Genomic DNA, 19,375 nt, shown 5'->3' with positions numbered 1-19,375 from the left:
GCTATTGCTCAGAAGGTTAAGTAGGTCCTAGCTGCACAAGTCCTTTAGGACTCGTGGTGATACTTTTTAAAATAAAGACTTAGATTCTCAGGTCAATACCTGTGTGTGGGGCATAAAAGGCTATTTATCTGAAGGCACTGCTCTTCAGTTTATTTCTCTACAGCAAAATAGGGGAGTTCCATACACCACCACACTCCGCGTTCCATACACTAGCACAGCACCCAGGGCCACTGCTGGCAGCACCACGCCAGCCCTACGCCCCCCTAGCGACGCCCACCACCCCTGCTGTCCCTGCAGCGGGCCCCAGAGCCCACTTCACCCTCACTGAGAGTCCCCTCGAGGCCTCGCTTGCCCCCTTGGCCGCTCCAAGCCCCCTTTCTCCTCAGCGAAGCCTTTCGAAGGGCCAGCCCCGCCGCCATCTTGAAGGCGGTCCCTGCCGCCATCTTGCGGGCGGGCGGCGCAGGCGCGGAGCTGCGTGTGCCCTGTGCGGCGGCGGAGCGGGAGCCATGGGGCTGGGGCAGAACTCCAGCGTGCGGGGTGGGTAGGGACACGCGCGGGGACGGGGACACGCGCGGCGAGGACACGCGTGGGGACGGGGTGGGAGGAGAAGGGAGGGGGGAGGAGGGGGCGCGGCCCCGCCCCGCCGGACCCCCGCTGACAAAATGGCGGCTTTGGGGGGGGGGGGGGGCGGGTAGCGCTGAGGGGCCGCGGGTTCGCGTCCCCCCTCTGCCCTCAGCGGAGCGCCGGGGGGGTCCCGCTGGGCGCCCCTTCGCCGGGCGGCGATGTGGTGCTTCGGGCCCCGCAGGACCGCTCGTCCGTCCGCGGTGGTGGGCGGGTTTGGGGCAGGCACGTGGAGGAAAGGGTTTCTGGTGAGGTTAAACCTGAGGGTGGCAGGCAGGTCGCGGCTCTGTCGCGGTTACGTGTCGTAAGGCAGCGAGCTTTGTCGCGACTGTCATGGGGGAGGCGCGTGTGAGTCCCCCCTGCTCCTCAGAGCTGATCCCCGTGGCTCATCTTTAGCTGCTCCCACAAGCTTTCTCCCTCAGGCGGCCTCTTTACCCTACAGCTTCGGTTCAGCGAGCCCTGTCACTCTGAATCCCGTTCCTTCGGATGCTGCGAGGCACCAGAAGCGATTCACCCCCCCCGGCTGCCTGCTTTTACCTTCAGGTCTTCAATGCAGCCACTTACCCAGGCAATGTCACCCCCAGCAGGGCCTGCAGAGGGGCGGCCTTGTGCTGTGGACAGCACTGGGCATTTCCAGTCCTGTTAGTGCTTCCAGTCCCACTACCACCAAGCCTGGGCAATAACACTGTTTTCATTGACAAGACGAGGAGGAGAACAAGCCTTTAAAGTTAGGAGCACCTTTGAAGACAAAGTTTTTTGTGTATGGAACCATTACTCCATAGGCAACTTCCAAATACCATCAGCACTTCTTAACCAGCAGATGTAGCTTAAAATTTGCCTCTGAGGAGTGTCTCGAGCTAACCTGGGAGGGGTGGCAGATATCCTGGGGAAGTGCCAGTTCTGGGCAAGTAAAGCGATATGTGTGGCAGCGAGGACGGCGTGCCGCTGGTGGAGCCAAGACCGTTTCATTTTCTCCGTGTGCTTGTCGAGTGCAGATGGCAAATGCGTGCTCTTCCTGCTGATAAAATGTCTGAGCTCTCTGGTAGATCCTAAAAGTGCCTCTGCTGTCTGTATCTGGAAACATTCAGAGTAATTTTCTGGCTGAATAGGGAGAGGAGGAAGGAAAAGCCTTGTGATCCAACCCTCTTGTTCCTTCGGATATGTCCAAAGAATGCAGAAGAAAGTAAACTCCCATTATTGGCTTCTTGCTGTTATCTTCTGATTTTTTATCCTTGTTGGTTTATTTCTGCTGTCCTGGGATTGTGTTCCTTGGACTTTGGTTTCTTTCTTTACCTCTGTCTTCCCTTCTTTCATTCGTGTATTAATTTTTCGGGAGTTCCAGCCAACCCTTTTCTATTGTGTAGTGATTATAGCATTGAAGCAAATTTTCTCCCATGTTACGTGGGCCTGTAGTGTCTTGTTCTGTCATGACTTGTGACACTGTGTTTTTGTATTATACCAGAGTGAGGATTTCTTTAATAATATCTCAGATGTTGCTCTTAATCTTCTTATTTTTTTTAAAAAAAAAAAAAAGAGAGAGAGAGAAGACAAAGAAACTTGACATTCCACATCGGTGTCAAGGTGCCTTTTCAAGCAGTACACGTAGGAGCTTGGCAGCAAACTGTTGAATGGGTGCTGGAGGCCTCTGGAAGCAGCGTTTAAAGTATTTTAAAAGTTCTGAAAACTGTTTTCTTTCACAAATGCAGTTTATGATTTAGTTCAAAAGATTAAATGGGCATTCCAGCTTTTCCAAATGTATTTGTGAAACACAGTAATGGTTGACAAGATGACTTGCTACCTTGGAAACTTTGCAGTCTGATCTCATTGTAAGAGAGACATTCCATTTATAAATTGAAATAATGACATTTATTGAGCCAATGCTGAAATGTAATGGATAGGCTTCTTTAAATGTTTGGATTTCATCTATTATCAGTTGATAGCATTTTCTACCTTGATGTAGCTCCATAGAAGTGGTAAGAAAAGCTAATATAGAAAAAAAAAGGACACTACGTTCTATTACAAGAAAAAATATGTACTAAGTTGTTTGTCTATACACTAGCTGCTCACGTGTAGCAAATGAATCGGCCTCAGGAAAAGAAGTAAAGAATAAATGAAAAATAAGATGATGGGTATTCTAAATTAATGATGTCTGCTTGCTGAGCTGACGTGGTTATGAGGTTAGAGGGGCCTGGGTTACCTGCAGGTGCGCAGACCAGCTCTTTCTGAATGTGCAGTGAATTTTAGTGCAGACCTTCCTGCTCAGCTGGTAGTCACGGAAGTGTTTTTATGGTCAGAATCCTTTACTCTGATGCCCACGGTGGGCAATACCTGTATTTTCCTGGCCATCGTTGTAGCTACACTTGACATTTTCTGGGCAATCGCTTTGAACCTGTCAGACCCAGCCTGTCCCTGAGCTGGCTGGGTGCCTCCTGCCCTCTACAGCCCTCCTCAGCTCCTGGAAACCTGCTCGAGCAGGAAGGGGAAAGGGTGCTATGGGGTGGTTTTCCCTGGGAGAACTTGCTGCTTCTCACAGGTCGGTTTGGGCTGTGTTGCTAAATTAACGCCGACTTTAATGGAATCACTTCTTCAACTTCACCTCCTCAGTTCTTACCCTAGGCTATCACAATTAATGCATTGCCCTTGCTAGTTTGCAATGGGGAGATAAAGAAATTAGAACTCGATGGGTAGAAAAAAACTGAATTCACTGTATGTTCTCTGGGTCTTTTATTGTTTGAAGAAGTTTTTGAGCAGGGAAACATGCTCTCAGTCATCTGATATTAAAATGCAGAAAACCATCTTTAACTTGGTTGCCCTGTTACAGGGCAGGTTTGTCACTTGCAGGGGAGGTGTCAGTGTATGCTGGTCTCCTCTGCTTCCTCTTACTAAGAAAACAAACTTTCAAGGATTTATGCATCGTTTTCTGTTAGTAAGACACACAGCAAGAATTCCCCATCCCTCTTCCCAAATTTTACTGGGACTACATTTCATCATACAAGTGTTTGTCTAATTCCATGTGCTGTTAGACCCAGACCCTTGCGAATCAGCACAGTGCGTGTTAGCTAATGCTGCCTTCTAGGTGAGGAAAGAACTTGGTATGGATTTTGGAAAGTGCTGTGAGGCAGAGACGAAAACCTTGACCCTCGTAGTGGAAGTTCACGGTGGCAGTACTTCGTGCCTGTTGACCACGGAGAGGCGAACAAACTAACAAGGGCTTTTTGTTTCTTACCCTTTAGGTTTAATGCAGTAACGTCTCTTGCTTGAAAGATACAATCTGGTTTGGTGTCTTTCAAATCCTGTATGAATTTTGAAGGATAAGAGAGAAATTCCCAACTGACGACTCTTCTAGTTCTCTTAAGTTGTGTAAATGTGCTAAAACTTAAATCTCTGTTAGATCTATTTGTAGAGTCAGCCAGGCTCTTATCATACACGTGAGGAGTATGTGTGTGCGTAGAAATTGGGGATAAAAAAACGAATAAAGCAGCTGGGGATAAAAAGCAAAGAAAGCAGCTGGGTGCTGCTCCGAGAGAGATGGCCAAGGCTGTTGCAGCAGTCAGAACCATTAGGCCAAAGTCCAGGGTGTTTTCATGGGGCAGAGAGAAAACAATAGAGCCACAAAAAATAGGAGAAGCCCTTGCAGAAAAGCAAATTAAAATGAGCGATCGAGACTGCAAAGTTTTTAGAGATAAGTAGAGGCGGAGAAAAAGTGAGGATGGAGGTGGTGGAAAGAAACTATTTTCATGGAGGTTGTATTTCAGAGAGTCAGGATAATCCAGTTAAATTTGTGCTATTGTTCTTAAATATAATCCTTTCGGATCCTTGTTCTTACCTGCACTCCTCAGTAGGGATTTAATCTAAGCTGGTTTTTGTTACTGTTATAAACTGGTAATATTTTAAATAACTTTCCCATTGCCAAACAGCTCGGAAATTTTTGGTTATAGCATGTGTTAAAAAAAAAAGTTACTCATTACTCATACCCTTGAGGGATCTGTTTGGGTTGTTGATGTTACATGGAAGGGACGGGGGTGAAGGAGAACTCTGATCAGTGGAAGGGAGTAAATTAGCTGGGTGAGTGTCGAGAAAATATTCTTGTTCTACAAAATTGCATTTCTCCCACAGAACAGAAAGGTCACTTGGGAAGACGGAGGTGTTTTTGTGAGCACAGAGATATTTACTACTTTGAGTAGCTTTAATAGAACAGAATGTTTTGCTCAAAAGCCTGACACTCTTTCCGCTTCTCTTCTAGTTGAATGGATTGCTGCAGTCTCCTTAGCTGCTGGAGCAGCTGCTGTCGGGTATCTAGCTTACAAAAAATTTCTCTCTAAAGACAAGTGCTGCAAAGCAATGGTGAATCTCCATATCCAGAAGGATAACCCCAAGGTAGTCCATGCATTCGATATGGAAGATCTGGGCGACAAGGCTGTGTACTGTCGCTGTTGGAGATCCAAGAAGGTAAGAGAAGAAGTCCAATGTTGTTGATGTGCATGCATCTTTCAATAAAACTGTTTTCAGACTGCTTCGTTTAGAGAACACTAACTTCTTTTCACCTAAGCTATTCTGTAGTGAGATGTAGGAGTAAATCCTTAAAACTTTGTAGATTTAGGGAGAGTAAAGTCTGCAGATCAGCGTTAATAACGAGCAGTGTTTCTTTAACTCTGAAGAAGCAAACAGCTTGAAAGGACAGCTGCTGTATAGAGTAGTCATGAACAACAGGCTGCATTTGGCTACTGACACTCATCCAAAATTACTGGTCTGCTGGCAGGTGAAGAAGAGCTCAGGAGCTCCAGACTGAGAGGACCTTAAATGCCTTTTACTAGAGGAATTTGGAAGCTTACTCTGTCAGAAGATTCCTTGCTGCTAGTTCGTGGTGTGAATGACCAAAACCCATCCAGAAGTCTCTCGATATACAAGGGCTGGTGTCAAATGGTCACTTGCCATGTCTGAGCTCACCATTAAATCACACAGGCAGGGAGAGTGCAGAACTGGTTTGGGAAGAGCCTTCCTTGCACAGATGGTGTTATTGGTGCTGCTGTTCTGTCCTGAATTATTTCTGTAGTATTTCTGTGTACCGTAGATAGCTGCCTTTTGCCTCACAATTCAGTACAGCCATGAACGGTTTCCAGTGGTGATGGAGGCAATCTAAAAATGAGTCATTGTGGTTAAAAGCTTTTGAGGATGGACTTGATGTACCTCTGCAGCTCATAGTTATATGGGTAATCCTAAGGAAGAACCAGTGAAATCATGCTGGCATACTTTTGGAGGCTGTTTTTGAGAAATGAAGAGTCTGTCCTGGCATCGGTCTGTCCAACTTGCTTGCCTGTGAAGTTGGCAACATGAGTTGCCTAACATCAGTGTTTAGCATCATAACCTAGCTTTCCAATGGCACCGTAAGATCAGGTTTAAATCTGAAATAGAGATGTGAGACACGTGAAGCAACCGAGATGTCTACAGTGTGTCTGTAGCAGTAGTTCTGGGACCTGTAATAAGAGAATGTGGCTTGTGTGAGTAGCCTGGTCTGTGTACAGCTAGCACATATTTAAAAGCAGTTTTTAAAGCCAAGGTGCTAATGTGTGGAGACTGAAATAATACAAGCGTTCAAAGCCAGGTAACTGAGGCCAGCAGCCTAGAAACCCAGTTCAATACTAGGCTTCTCATACCTCGGAGACTGCTCTGATCGGGCTGCACTGTGCGCGATTCTCCAGGTACTGTAACTTTGGGTTCTTGCTGCTGCCAGAATTTCATCACCTGGAGGATAAAGCCTAGACATTTGTAGCTGTACTTAGTTTAAAGCTAAGACATTACTGAGCACGTAACAGCATCGTGACTGGATTTTTGAAGTAGTCCTGTGGAACCAGGCTCGTCATCTCTGCAAAAACAGAAAGGGAAAATTAGTGTCTGGATTTAAGGTTTGTAGCTCTTGCAATTATTCTAGTTATTGCTTGATTCTATCTTGGTTGTGTGAAATAAAAATCCGATTAGTTACATTTTGCCACATATTGCGGGGTGTTGTCAGTTCAGGAGTGTGCTGCCTACCGAGGCCGCTGTAATCGGACGCTAAAAGGAAATAGATGGGGGCTGCCTTATAATGAGCCTGTTCTGCTAGAACTCTGCTCCGAAAGGTCTTGTAAAGGCAGTAAGGAGCTCGGTGGAAAATTTTGCAGGCACTTGTTTTCTTGTACTGATGCTTAATAACGAGGATTTTAATCAGCATGTTCTGCTTCAGAGACCGCGGCTTCCAGCGTTGCCGCCTTCCCCTTGCCCTGATAGTTGACCCGTGTGGTGGGCAGCACGGGCTTTGAGGCGGTGTGCGTGCTGCCTCTGCTCAGTTATTGGCAGGCAGTAGTGGAGTACAGGGAGCACTTCTTGCCAGTTAGCCTCATCTGAGGCACTGGGCTGTTAGCGGAAGGCCCTGTGGCGTTATGAGCCACGGGCTATTTCTGTGTGTGCTGACGGCGTGCGCGCGCTCCGGATGGCTCTGCGTGGTTTCTGGGAAGAAACAATTGGACAGTCTAAAACAGTTGGATGATACAAGAGTGGTTTTGGGTAGCTTAAAAAAAAATCCTCAGTTATTTGTTGACTTTTTTGCTCATTTTTTTTTTTCCTGAAATACTGTACTTCAAAAGTTTTGTTTGTTTTTTGTGCTGACCAAAGTTCTAATGCTTAGAGTACCCTTTGTTGGGAGCATTTGTTTGTTTTAGACATGTGGTATCTTGAGATAAGTCTGCCTTGGGATGTAGTATTCTGTTAGAGCAGGTGCAAGGCAGGTTCTTTAATGGCCCTTTCCTATTCAGAGTTGTGCTCTGCCAGGACCTCACAGAAGAGCTTAAGCTTCTTGGAAAAACCCACTGTTGAAAGTTATCACTGCAGAAGCAAGGGTTTCGTCTTAAAACCAAACAGTAATTGGTCTAAAGTTAGAATGTTTTTTTATTTTACATTTTTATGCTTTTGAGCTGAAGGTGGCAGATCTTAATTTGTTTATTTGCGATGACCTGCAGTCTGTGTCTTCCAGGTGGGTATAGTCCCCAGGCTGCAGGTTGAGGAACACTGCTGCAGAGTATCAGAAGAAACAAACGTGTTCAGTGCCAAGGGAAATGATCTGAGCTGTCCAGACCACTGCACGGCTCCCTCAGGGCTTGAGCTTTGACCGCTGTTGCTATCTTCCTTTATCATAAGCAAGGATAAACATCTTGTGTCAGGCCCAGCATCCATCTAGTTCAGTATCTGGTCTTGAAGGTGACCAAGTGGGGGCTTTGGAAAAGTGGCTGTTGTTTTGTGGTGTGTGTGGGGGGGGTTGTTTGGGTTGTTTGATTATTTATTTATTTATTTATTATTTTTTGGATTAGAGATCAGCTAGCCCAGAGGATGCTGAGCAGCCCAAGTTGGTAGTTCAATGCCGTCCAAAGATTCAATGCCATCTGATATGAATTCCACCAGTTTTGTCACCTGAAATAGGGATGTCACTGTAGCTGGACCTCGGGCCTGCCTTCGTGGGGCATGTGAGATGTTTCGTGTCTGATGGAAGCTGGGGCAGTGCTCCTGAGAACACCAATGGACTCTGGTGTTGCCTGGAGTAACGGCTAGCCTGGAAACACCTGGGTGGGAAGCTGATGAGAATCTCAGGAACATATGTACTTGTTTGCCCTAATTTTTGCCAAGTGGCTGTCAGTACCTACTCATTGAGTCAAAAATAATTGATTGCCTCAAAAGTCCCTGCATGAATCAGCTTGCATAAGTATTCTCCAAATTCGGGGGGGGGGGGGGAGGTTAGGGCGGTGGTCTTTATTTGGAAAATTCACCTGCCATTTATAGCATGGGTTTTGACATTTTTTAACTGTGAAAAGCAAACACCAAAAAACCCTCACCTCTTGGCCTGCCCCCACCCTACCCTACAGGCATGTGGCTTTATTTTTAGAACTCTGAGAATGTTTCTTACTGGTTTGTTGTCTTCATTATATTGCTTTCATGCAGCAGTTTGAAACCTTTTATTCTAGCTAAGCCCAGATGATGGGGCATCAATTTTATTTAAGGCTATGACTGGGGCATGAGCATTGGGATCAGTGGCGTGTCAAAGACTGTTGACTATACTGTGAGGGGATATTGTGTTCTAGGGGCACAAGCTTAACGTCTGACTTTGATTCCAGCTACTTCGAAGCAAAGAAAATAGAAACCGAATGCAAAACACGGGTGTGATTTATGTCACGGTCTCTCGGGTGTCTTCTGCAGAAGGGGCACAGCCCTGAAAACACGTCCCTGAGAGGTGATGGGGTCTGACCTAACTCTTGTTGCTTTGCAGAATGTCCTTTGGCTTCTGCAGATGAAAAGACGTTCCTGAGAGCAGAGTGGCTGCGAGCAGCCCAGGAGCTGGGCAGTAACAGCTGGCTGAAGGCGACCCTTCGGGTCTTGCTTTGGCCAGGCCATTCCAGTTTTTTAATGGAACAAACATTTCTTCACATTACTTCTTCCCCTTAGAAGCCCCTGATGAATAAACACGGCTTTTGGAAGTGCGGTTCATTTCCATCATCAGGTCAGAATCCTGATGTAGATTCCAGCTTGCGCAAGTGGACCTTTGTGTCGGTGAGATAAGCTAGCTCTGTGGGGATGAAGCAAAGAAGGCTTGCTATGAGCCATCTGGAGGCAGGACTAATCTCTTGGTGCATCTCTCAAATAGATGAGCCAGGGAAGCTGTCCTTTTCTTATCATATGCTGAGGAAAACCAGGGAAAAAAAAAATCAGGATTTGTTCCCGTTTCTTTTCCCCTCCCCACCTACCATCTGTAGCTGTGCTCAGCTCTGGCTGTTGCTCAGGCAAACAGAATGTGGGGCAAGGTTGAGAGCAGGATTCTCCACGTAGGTTACAGTTGAAGGTCAGCTCGGGCTGCATTTTCCCCGTGCTGGCCTGAGGCTGGAACACCAAATAGCACGGAGTTGAGTTGCTTTGTTTTCATAACAAGCCCCTTGTCCCCTCGGAGCTCACATGGACAGAACTAGTGTTCAGCCACACTTCAGGGAGACCTGAAGTGCCGGTGCAGAAGTTACATTCTGAAGTCACGGTGGATTTAACGAGGAGACATTCCAATGAACTTCTCAACGTGAGTCCTTAATTCTGACTGCGGGTGTACTTTAGATGTGTTTGTTCTTTTCTCATTTCAGTTCCCACTGTGTGATGGCTCGCACACAAAGCACAACGACGAAACTGGCGACAATGTCGGGCCGCTGATCATCAAGAGGAAGGAGGCGTAGAGTGGACAGTAGAAGCTACAAAATGAATGTCTGACAAATCCTCTGCTCGCTTGTGATTGGGGGGAAAAACCACAAATTCATTGTCATGTCACTGAAGACTTTCCAGTGTAGTAGATACATCAGGCTTCAGCATGTGTATTTTTTCTGGTGCTTGTCTTGTCTTAATCACTACAGTGCATAATTCACTAAATAGTCATGGTTTAATTTTCTGTCCTGTAAAGTGTGTGTACCCTTTCATTGAGTATGAAACTGAAATGACGCACAGAATGTACTTGAGAAAATATTGTTATTTTCAAATATATGTGTACTACGCTGAGGCCATTCAGCAGAAAGAATATTCAGAAGGGAGATCTTAAAATTTCGGGGAGGTTTGAAAGTCATGGATCTGGCTAGAGCGCTACTTAAAAGGCAGCAGCAGGAAAGAAGTCATGGTGCCAAAATGCAGCTTAACCTCTGATCACGCTGCGTTTTCTGCAGATGTCCCGTTTGGCCTGTAACACTACCGTTCTGCGTGGCTTCCGTGAAAGAATGCACTTAAAATTGCTCTGAACAAACAATGTAAAATGCTTATAGCTAGCTGGGGCTAAAGGGCAACTTCACCTTTGATTTAACGGCCATGTTGAAACTTGACCCTACGACCATATGGTGTGGAAAACATACTACGGAACAGCAGCCCTGTGTGTAGAGTAGGATTAGATGGTCTCTGTGAGAGCTTTGGTAGTAGACGAGTGGAAGGACATGAAGTGCCCAGAGTGGTGGGCATGGGTGGCCAGATTTCTTTTTGTTGTTGTTGCTAGAAAGCCTTAGTTTCACTTGCACACTCTAGCAGTGGAGCTAATTTCCCCAGACCAGAGGACAGGGAAGCTATGCTGATTTATCCCAGAAGCTAAAATAAAAACTAACCCCCCACCCACTGTTACTGTCTGCTTTGTCATTGCTCCAGCTGCTTGCGGAGGACTCTTCCTCCTGCTGCAGAGGGAGCAGGCACACCTTTACTAAGTGCCCTTAGGCTCAATGTGTCTTAAATAGCTCCTGCCTTCCTGGGCTAACTGCTAATGTGGATCAGCTAATTTTACCAAAAGAACAGACACGGACAGGCTTTGCTAGCAGCTAGAAGCATAGGGGAAAGGAAGGATGAGATGAGAACTCATCCTCTTTTTGTATGGCAATTGTCTGCTTCATCTGGCACAGTTGCATTAATGGCTGTAATGTTGGTTTCCTTAAATAGCTTTTGATTTATCAGTGTGCAAATTACTACAAAGCAAAACCCAAAGAATGTGGTGGCAGAGGGCAGTTTTGTATTAAACCTGGTCCACTAGCATCATTGCAGCGTGTGTGATGTCCACTGTCCAGAGGGAGAGACTACCTCAGAGCTAGAGAAAAGGCCTCGTCAAGAAGCTGGAATTTTAACCCGGACCCCTCAAAGATTCTTCCAGATGATTGGGATGATAGAGGTTTTATTTTTGTTAAGGGTGTGGTTGGTACAGCTGGTTAAAACTGAAGAAAACTTTTTGCGTATTCTCAATGTGAGACTTTGAGAGGCTGAGGTCTTAGCTGAGCGGTTCGAACTTTGGCAGAAGGCACAGCAAGTAGAGAATGTGGCACAGAAGTAAAGGAAAGCTGTGTGCGGGTGGAGTGCAACGCAGGGGGCAGCTACTGTCTGCAAGGGACCTCTACTTGCAGGAAGTTGCAGTCAAATATATTTAGTCTCTCTTCTTTTTCCTGTCTTGACGGTAAAGGTACTTGATATTTTTTACTCGGCCAAGTACTGATGCACATGGAAAGTTGTTTTAACCTTAAATTATCAAATACATTTGTTTTATCCAAAACAAAGTTATTTCTGTACTACTAGAATATGGCACTGGATACTTCTGTATTTTTGTCAAATACACATTTGAGTTCATCTTAACCTCCAGGCTGTGTTGTCTGTGTTCTCGTCCGTGTGCTGTTTCTCGGGAGAATTGCACCGCAAGTCTTGCTGCTGTAATCATAAACCTGTGTCCAGGTTGGGTTTTCCTTCTGAGGCTTCTTTTCCTGGTAGCAGCAAAGTCCAGCTGCTCTTGAATAAAAGTTCCATGAAAACTACAGTCGTGTTTTAAGAGATGAAGTCACGAAGTCTCAGACGAACCTCCTGAGCCCTGGAGTTTGCTTGTAAAACATCTCTGGGTGCTTGAGTGTCAGAGAAGAGGAGGGTTTCGTGAGAAGCTCTTCTTCCCAAGAGGAGAGGATGCAGAAGCAGAGTCTTTGCCGGTTTACATCCTGGTGAGTTTGTGTTGGGGAAGTGTCACACTTACAGATGTTGACATGCAGAAGTTAGAGTTTATTTCAGTGCACATACAGTTTTCTCTGCTGTACCTAAAAAAAGTTCCTGCCACTTGCATGCGTGATCTGTTTAAACTTGATGGTGAAAAGAGATAACCTGAATGTGAGTAAACAAACTTGCCAGTAGTCTTAATGAGCACCACAAAACACTTTTATTTTTCTGCCTCATTACTAGAATAGGTTACAGTCGTATGACTGAGTGCTTGCCTGCCCGAGTGTTCTCTGAAATCTGTTACTCAGTGCTTTCCTCAAATAACCTCCAGAAGGGGAGGTGAATTGGTTAGATCTTTGCCAGGTTGAAACTATCAAGAAATTCTTCTGCAAATGTGCATTTTCACATGAGATTGAAACAAGATTGTGGTGCAAGTCCTTCATAGCGCAAGTAGTGAAGGATCCCTGTCCCAGAGTCTGTTTCTATTCTACATCATTGCTTTTCAATGGAAGTTGAAACAAAAACACTGATTTTGCAGCAGCCAAGTCTCACTCACCAAAAGAATCTCAATGTCAAATACCAAAGTGTTGCTGGAATTGGTGGTGTTGAGGAGGAGGCAGCTGTGGGTTATGGAGTATTTTCTGCGTGCTCAATTTACACACCATTCATCTGATGGGTCATTTCCAGCGGCGGAGGCCAGCGCTGCAATCACGCGCTCTCCCGCTAGGAGGAAACAAACGCTGTGCAATTGGTAAGGCTCCACGTGGAGAATGCTGTTCTGGAGGGTTTTATAATTGCATCTGCTTATGTCTGTTTTTTTCAGCAGCTTGCTGGCTGTCTGAGCCCAGGTATCTAACTAAGAGTGCTGCAGAAATAAGCTTGGCACAAAGCAGCTTTTCATCCACGGAGGCTCACGGGGTTTGAATCCAGGAACTGGTTGTTATCACCAGTTCCCCAACAGCAGCAGAGCTGACCGCAGACCCTCCTGAAATCTTTGGGATACCCTAGGGTCTGGGGCCTTTTTCTGGGGCAGTCGGGGCAGCCTGCAGCAGAAGTTGGGGTCTGTGAAATGTACGTTACAGAATCGCGTAGCAGTGGCACGGGGACTTTCCTTTGAAGTGTGATACAGCCAGCTAAAGACGTCGAAACGTGAGTCAGTGCTGTATCATCGTTGGTCACTGCGCTAACGGAAGAACGTCTTATAATAGCAGGAAGGGTAACGATGTAGGCGTGAAAACCAAACATTGGTACGGCAAAGAAACCTTGTCAGCCGCCTTCTCTTTCCCCATCCTGAGCACACAGGTCTTGGCTTTTGTTTGAGCTCCTGGAGCTGCCTTCAAGGCTGATAAAACCCACCCAGGGCCCTGGCTGGCTTGGGCAGGAGGGCGTGCTGTCCCTGTGGCACGTCGGTGGTGAGGCTGCGCCCCAGCACGGCTGCCACCAGCCTGAGTTCATCGGGGCTGAGCATCACTATTTCGGGCCGGGCAGACACATCCCACGGACCTGCTGAGAAGACCAAATGCCTCCTCTGTTGTCACTGCAGATACTGATACTGACAGATACTACAAACACTGCCATGTATTAAGTCGAGCAGCTTTGGATAACCATTCCCCAAAAGGTTTTGTGCACCCAGGCTTGCTCGGCTGTCTTTTCCCTGTGTCAGCGTGACACTTCCGCACCATCAGGAGAACGACCATCTTCCTAGAGCCATCATTAATTTAGGACGGGTATCGGGGCTGCTGCTAATGCAGCGAGGAGCAAGCTAGAGACGATTTAATGCCACATAACATTGCTGGGTGGTATCAGTGGGATAAAGCACAGAAGACAATGTGTCGCACTTCATTATCTCTCTTAACAGGGTGAAGTGTAAGATGCACAAAGTGACTTTTCATTAGCTCCAGAGACGAGGCAAATTTGTTATCCAAAATCTGTCCCTTGGAGCCTGCGGGGTTATGTGCCTTGAGCAGACCTCTGCTAGTTACCGTGTGTTCCCTCCTCAACTGTTTGTGAAATGCTGCAGTACTGCACAGAAAGCAGCGTACGCTCACACCATGGGTCTACCGTTAGCAGGCCAATGTTCGTGCATGCCTACCTTTGTAAAGTGTCTAATTAGCTGTGCAATTATAATAAATAGGAGTGTTTACCTGTATTCTTCCTGAGGCTGGTAGAACTGCAGCAGGCTTATGTCATTGCAGCACAGGGGAATTCGGTCCACTTCGCTCATCTTCGGTTTGGACACACTTACACACACACACCCAGAAGAAATGCCTTCTGCTCCCCAGGAGAAGCCTGTGCGTGGAAGTGGAGCTTCCTGAGCACACCAGAAATTACAGCTCCGATGTGCGAAGCGTTCACAATTCAGCATTCTGCAAGGATCCGCTCGGTAGCTGGAATGTTTGCGCCGTTCAGTCAAGTCAGCTGGCAACAGGAACGCAGCAAAATGAATGATAAGGTCACTGACTGCATAACTTTTCTCAAATACTTTTCTGCAGCTGGCAAATATAACCGTAGATGGATAAAACGTGGTCAGGACGCACTGTCTGTTCACAGCCCGGACTCTTGCTCTAGACTTGAGTACCAAAACAACGGCCAGAACTGACTGACGCTTCAGAAATTATTGAATTTGTTGCTCTTTTTAAACAGCGTGATCTTGCTCTTTCCGTCTCTTCTTGGCTCCAACATCTGTGCAGGTTAAATTACTTTGTAAGGGTTGGAATTCTGTTGCTTTGCAGACAAAGTTCAGGCAAAAAATACCGTTTAGTAGAAGAGACCTATTTTTTAAATGCCACTTGGCAGTGGGTTTAGTCAATAAATAGGTGGTTAATTTTAGAGCACATGGAGACAATGTAACTAGCCTCTAGGGAAAGACAAAGAGGCATTTTAAATAAACCTCTTGGCATGGTAATCATCTTAAACCAAGAACCAGGGTTATCTTAAAGCATTAGGATGTGACTGATAAAATGCCATCATGCATTTGTAAAACCTGAGCAATGCTCTGGTAGAGATGCAAGGCTGTACTCATAAAATCTTTGTTTAGAAAGGCAAAGGGAGTAGTCTTTAGCTACCTGCAATCCGCAAGACCAGGTGACAGTACTAAAGACATTGCTCTAATGCCACTGTTTCAGAACCAAGTGTAACTTGTTGCCCCAAGATGTCAAAGCTACACGTCTCTCCTGGCTGTTTTCTGGGGCTGGAGGCAGCAAACCCAAGTTTCCACAAATCACGGTGTAATTCCATCTTCTGCACTGATTAAATAATGGCATGTTCTATCCTCCACGAGAGACCAGGCGTGCAAGTCGGACTCAGTACACGGCATGCCGGGGCTATGCAAAGCAGCTCAATGATGCCTTTTGTCTTTCTCAACGCTCTTCCTGATGTTGCCCAACATTTTGTTGGCTGGTTTTGGCTGCAGATGCACGCTGAGCTGATGATCTCAGACAACTGTCAACAGTGACTTGAAGATCTCTTTCCTGGGCAGTGACAGCCAGTTCCAGGTTCAGCTTTGGCGTGGATTATTTTCCTTTACATGTGTTATCTTAGGCTGATCCACGCAGAAGCTCCTGTGCCAACGTTGTGCCTTTCATTGGACTGCCCCGAGGTCAGGAGCATCTGCAGACCTGATGACTTGGTGCACGCTTCCTTCTGCAGGTCATGAATGAAGATGATGAATAAAACTGATCTCGGTACCCACCCTCTGCTGCCTCCTCTCCACCCTGAAAGCCCTTCTATTTGCTGCCCGGCCTTTAACCTCCTTTCAGTCCAAAAATGAACCTTTCCTCCAAATCCAGTGCTTGGTTTATTTAATGACACACAAACAAAACAAAACAAAAACAAAAGTCCAATAACTTTGAGGAAGAAAGAAACAATTGAAATTAGCCTCCTATCTTTTCTGTCCTTGTAGCTTTCTAATACAAAACAGACTTCCAAAATGTAAAGCTGCAGCTGTTTGTAGAAGAGGTGATCCGGAAAATGCACAACAAATTAACCTCAAAATAAATTTTTTAAAGGTTCTGTATTATCTCCGGAGAGTGTAGGTTGTTGTTTGACAATGTCGCTCTGTTTTCACACTGGAAAACCCCAGGTGTACCTGGTTGCTAGGGCGGAGAGTAATGTCAGAGAGGTTGCATCAGTCACAGCCAAGTAAAATATTAATCAGAGAGGCTCCTGTTGTGGGACCCGATGCTTAAGTGAAAAGGCAACGGCTGGGAAAGAAAATGGGATAGCGCAGTGAGCTTTAGAGCTACAATAGGTGAAGGTAACTGAGATTTTAGAACAAAAAAGCATAGAACTACTGTGAGTTTACTAAAGAATTAAAAACCTCAAGCTATTTTAGGAGGGTGTGATACAGCAGTGCCTCTGCTGTGGAATGGAGAGAAGAAAGCAACGTGGCTACAACCTTCACGCTGCTGCAATTTCTACCGTACGCCATATGAGCAGGATGGGCCCTCCTGCTCGCAGATGCTCTCGTCCGTCCACAGAAGTGCTGGTTTTGTTGATTAACATTTCTTATCAGGACCGCGCGTTCGGTCCTTGTCGCCTCTGCTGCAATCTACTTGGCGGCCAGAAGCTACGCAAGCGCGGCCGGGTGCTGCAGGAAGTGGCTCTGCGGGCAGCAGGATTCGCTTCTCTCACTCAGACCCCGCCACGAAGACGGGTCCCTGGCAGAGGAGCAGTGTTTTTTGGCAAAACGAAGGACAAGCAGCAGTGAAACATGCTAAGGGTTGGTGAAAAACCTGGCGGTGCCCCTTGTCAGCACACCTCTAGAGCACGAGCATTTTGGCCCAAATCCAGCTGCTCTAAAGTGTTTACCTAATGTCCCCCTGCTCTTCCACTGAAGTATGAGCTTATTTCCTGTACTAAACTACCATGCGTCTTGCGGTTAGTTATTAACTAGCTGTTCTCTTTGAAAAAGGGCTTTATTTCAGCAGAAAGTGATTCTATGGTAATCCTTACTCAGTTTGGGGGAGCTTTGCAGCCTGCTGGCGAGACACCCTCTTGCAGTGTGCAGCAGTTTCTGTGCAATAAATGCATGTGTAATGCTTTCTAGGCATCAGTGGTATTTACGTTTTGGTCAGGCCGACTGAGGTAAGATTGTTTTTCAGCAGAAGAGAGAAGGAGTAACCCGGAATTAAGCATATTTTCGCCAAGTGCATTTGGTTGGTGGTGGATTCCCAGTTGCCTGCCCGTTCTGCAGGAGCTGTTTGCAGCCCCTTTCGCTTTCTCTTTGAGTGCAATTGAGCCGAGCAACTGAGCCGAGAAGTTTCCTTGGGAATCTTGCTGGTCGCTTCAGCTTTCGACGCAAGCTCTTACAAAATCACACTCTGTGGAGAAATTCATTATTTATCTTTTCCGGTACTCTCTCAGTTTCACTTATTTTAGGATAAGCTCCCAGATAAGATTAGTGAACTCCATGTGCAGAAGCATGAGGGTGGAATGAGTGAGAGAAAGATAGAGTCCCACGTCACTTGATTTCTATATGCATAAATCTGACTAAAGCAAATACCAGGAAAAAGGAAATAGTCCGTGTTTACTTATTCCAATTACTCATGCTTTTGTATTTCTTTCAATCCCCTCCAGGTCCACTTCTGTTAGCTCTAAGGATATCTAGAAGCTATTTGTTCAGGACTAGGTATTTGAAGAGCTTTTCAATTTCATTTTTTTAGCCTTTTAATGCTATTTTTTTCCAATAAGATTTCAAGCTCAGGTAGATGGCACTGGTTCAAGTCTGAAATGACATCTGTGTTTTTTCTCTGTACATTCAGATCCCGATCAGTCAAAGTGTCTCACACCTCTGCAGGGAAAAAATCTTTCTGCAGGCTCAGGTTGGCATCCGAACCTTATGGCAGCTGCAGCTGAGACCAGGGGTGTTCTTTCTGCCAGACATGTACCTCTTATGCCTTTTTTTCACAGTAATTTTTTGGTGCAAGGGCTGACCAAGCTGTGGAGTTTCTCTCCTGCGTCAGCATCCCTGTGGAAAAATCCAGCGTTGGGGAACTGAAGATGGAAGCTTCCACTTGCAACCATCTGACTCCTTGTCTTTACGGCTGAACACTACTACCCGATGAGAATCGGACATTTAGGGGGGAGAAATGTAACTTTCCTGTCAAGTTTTGCTCCTTTGAAAGGATCTTGCTTATTTAGTCAATTAAGTCACTGAAACAAGTTGTTCCATAGGACTAATGAAACTGGATTTTCACAAATCTATACTCCATCCTCTTTCCTCTCACTCACCCTACACCAGTAACCTCGTTTCCCCTGTGACTTTCCCGTTCCTCCGACACTGTAATTCCCCAGCAAATCCCCTCAATAACCATGAAGGTCTACCAGCCACCTGCCACATCTCCCAACCACGGGATGGGGAAGAGGGTGCACGTAATACCTGAGCTCACCGTGCCACCCTTCCTCTAACACCTGTGCTGATTCCCTCTGTACATCAGCCGATTTTTATAAAATCTGTGGAAATGCCATATATCTGCTATGACTCATTTTCTACCTCTGGCCTTGTTTTCCCATTTGTGTGTCCTACTAATGCTAAACAAGATACGGATGGATATGGCTTCATCTTCCACGTCCTACTAATGCTAGACTTGATACTGATGGATATGGCAACAAGATCGACAATGGCAGTAAAAATCGACATGGGTAGTAGGGTGACGGTTGGACCTCATGATCTTTAAGGTCTTTTCCAACCTTAATGATTCTATAAAAAGTGCAGGACTGGTATTTGCAGAGTTCATTTTATTTTATAAAGGAAAGGAATGGCGAGAAGGAAAAGCAGGAATTGCAAGGTGGCAAATAGGGCTGATACACGCCCTAGTGAAACAAGTGGCAATACGGTCTCAGGCTGCGGGGTGCTGCGAGCGAATTCAGGGCTTCACCTTCCCCTTGGGGGCAAAATTCAGATTAGAGATTAATCCCTTAGCCAGTCCTGATCTGGTGTGAGGCCAGGTGCGCCCGGCTCAACTCGGAGACAAGCAGTTCCGCGCTCGATAAGCCATTTTAAAGGCCCTTATCCACTTGAGAGGCCTGATACTCTTTGTGCGCTCCGTTCTGTCACCGCTGCTCCGAGGGGCGGACAACAATCCCCTCAGCGCCCGGGGCCGCGGCGGGGCGGGCCGCCAGCAACCGCTGAGGGGGCAACCGGGCCCCGCGGCCTCCCCCGGCCGCCACCACCACACGGCGGCGACCCCTGGCGGCCCCGGGCCGGGGCGGAGCGGGGCGGCGGGGCCGGGGCGGAGCGGGGCGGCGCCGGGGCCGCTCGCTG

At 46.6% G+C, this 19,375-nt stretch overlaps 2 protein-coding genes across 2 annotated transcripts in view; both read left to right on the top strand.

Annotated features, from left to right (window-relative positions):
- Positions 1–431: 431 nt before the first annotated feature.
- Positions 432–11,770, top strand: CISD1 (CDGSH iron sulfur domain 1). Its single transcript, XM_035329424.1, has 3 exons — positions 432–537; positions 4,865–5,070; positions 9,768–11,770. Exons 1-3 carry the CDS (start codon positions 507–509, stop codon positions 9,855–9,857), a joined length of 327 nt encoding a protein of 108 aa, XP_035185315.1. The 5' UTR covers positions 432–506; the 3' UTR covers positions 9,858–11,770.
- IPMK (inositol polyphosphate multikinase) overlaps positions 446–19,375 on the top strand; it is a 58,029-nt gene continuing 39,099 nt past the window's right edge. The window contains exons 1-2 of the mRNA XM_035329423.1: positions 446–477; positions 18,955–18,965. The gene's annotated coding sequence lies outside the window, so the exon portion shown is untranslated. The remainder of the gene's footprint in view (positions 478–18,954; positions 18,966–19,375) is intronic.

This window comes from Oxyura jamaicensis, chromosome 6 (assembly GCF_011077185.1).
Source record: "Oxyura jamaicensis isolate SHBP4307 breed ruddy duck chromosome 6, BPBGC_Ojam_1.0, whole genome shotgun sequence".
NCBI classification, from domain to species: domain Eukaryota; kingdom Metazoa; phylum Chordata; class Aves; order Anseriformes; family Anatidae; genus Oxyura; species Oxyura jamaicensis.
Note: the sequence above shows the minus strand (reverse complement) of the source record. Positions and strands in the feature narration are given on the sequence as shown.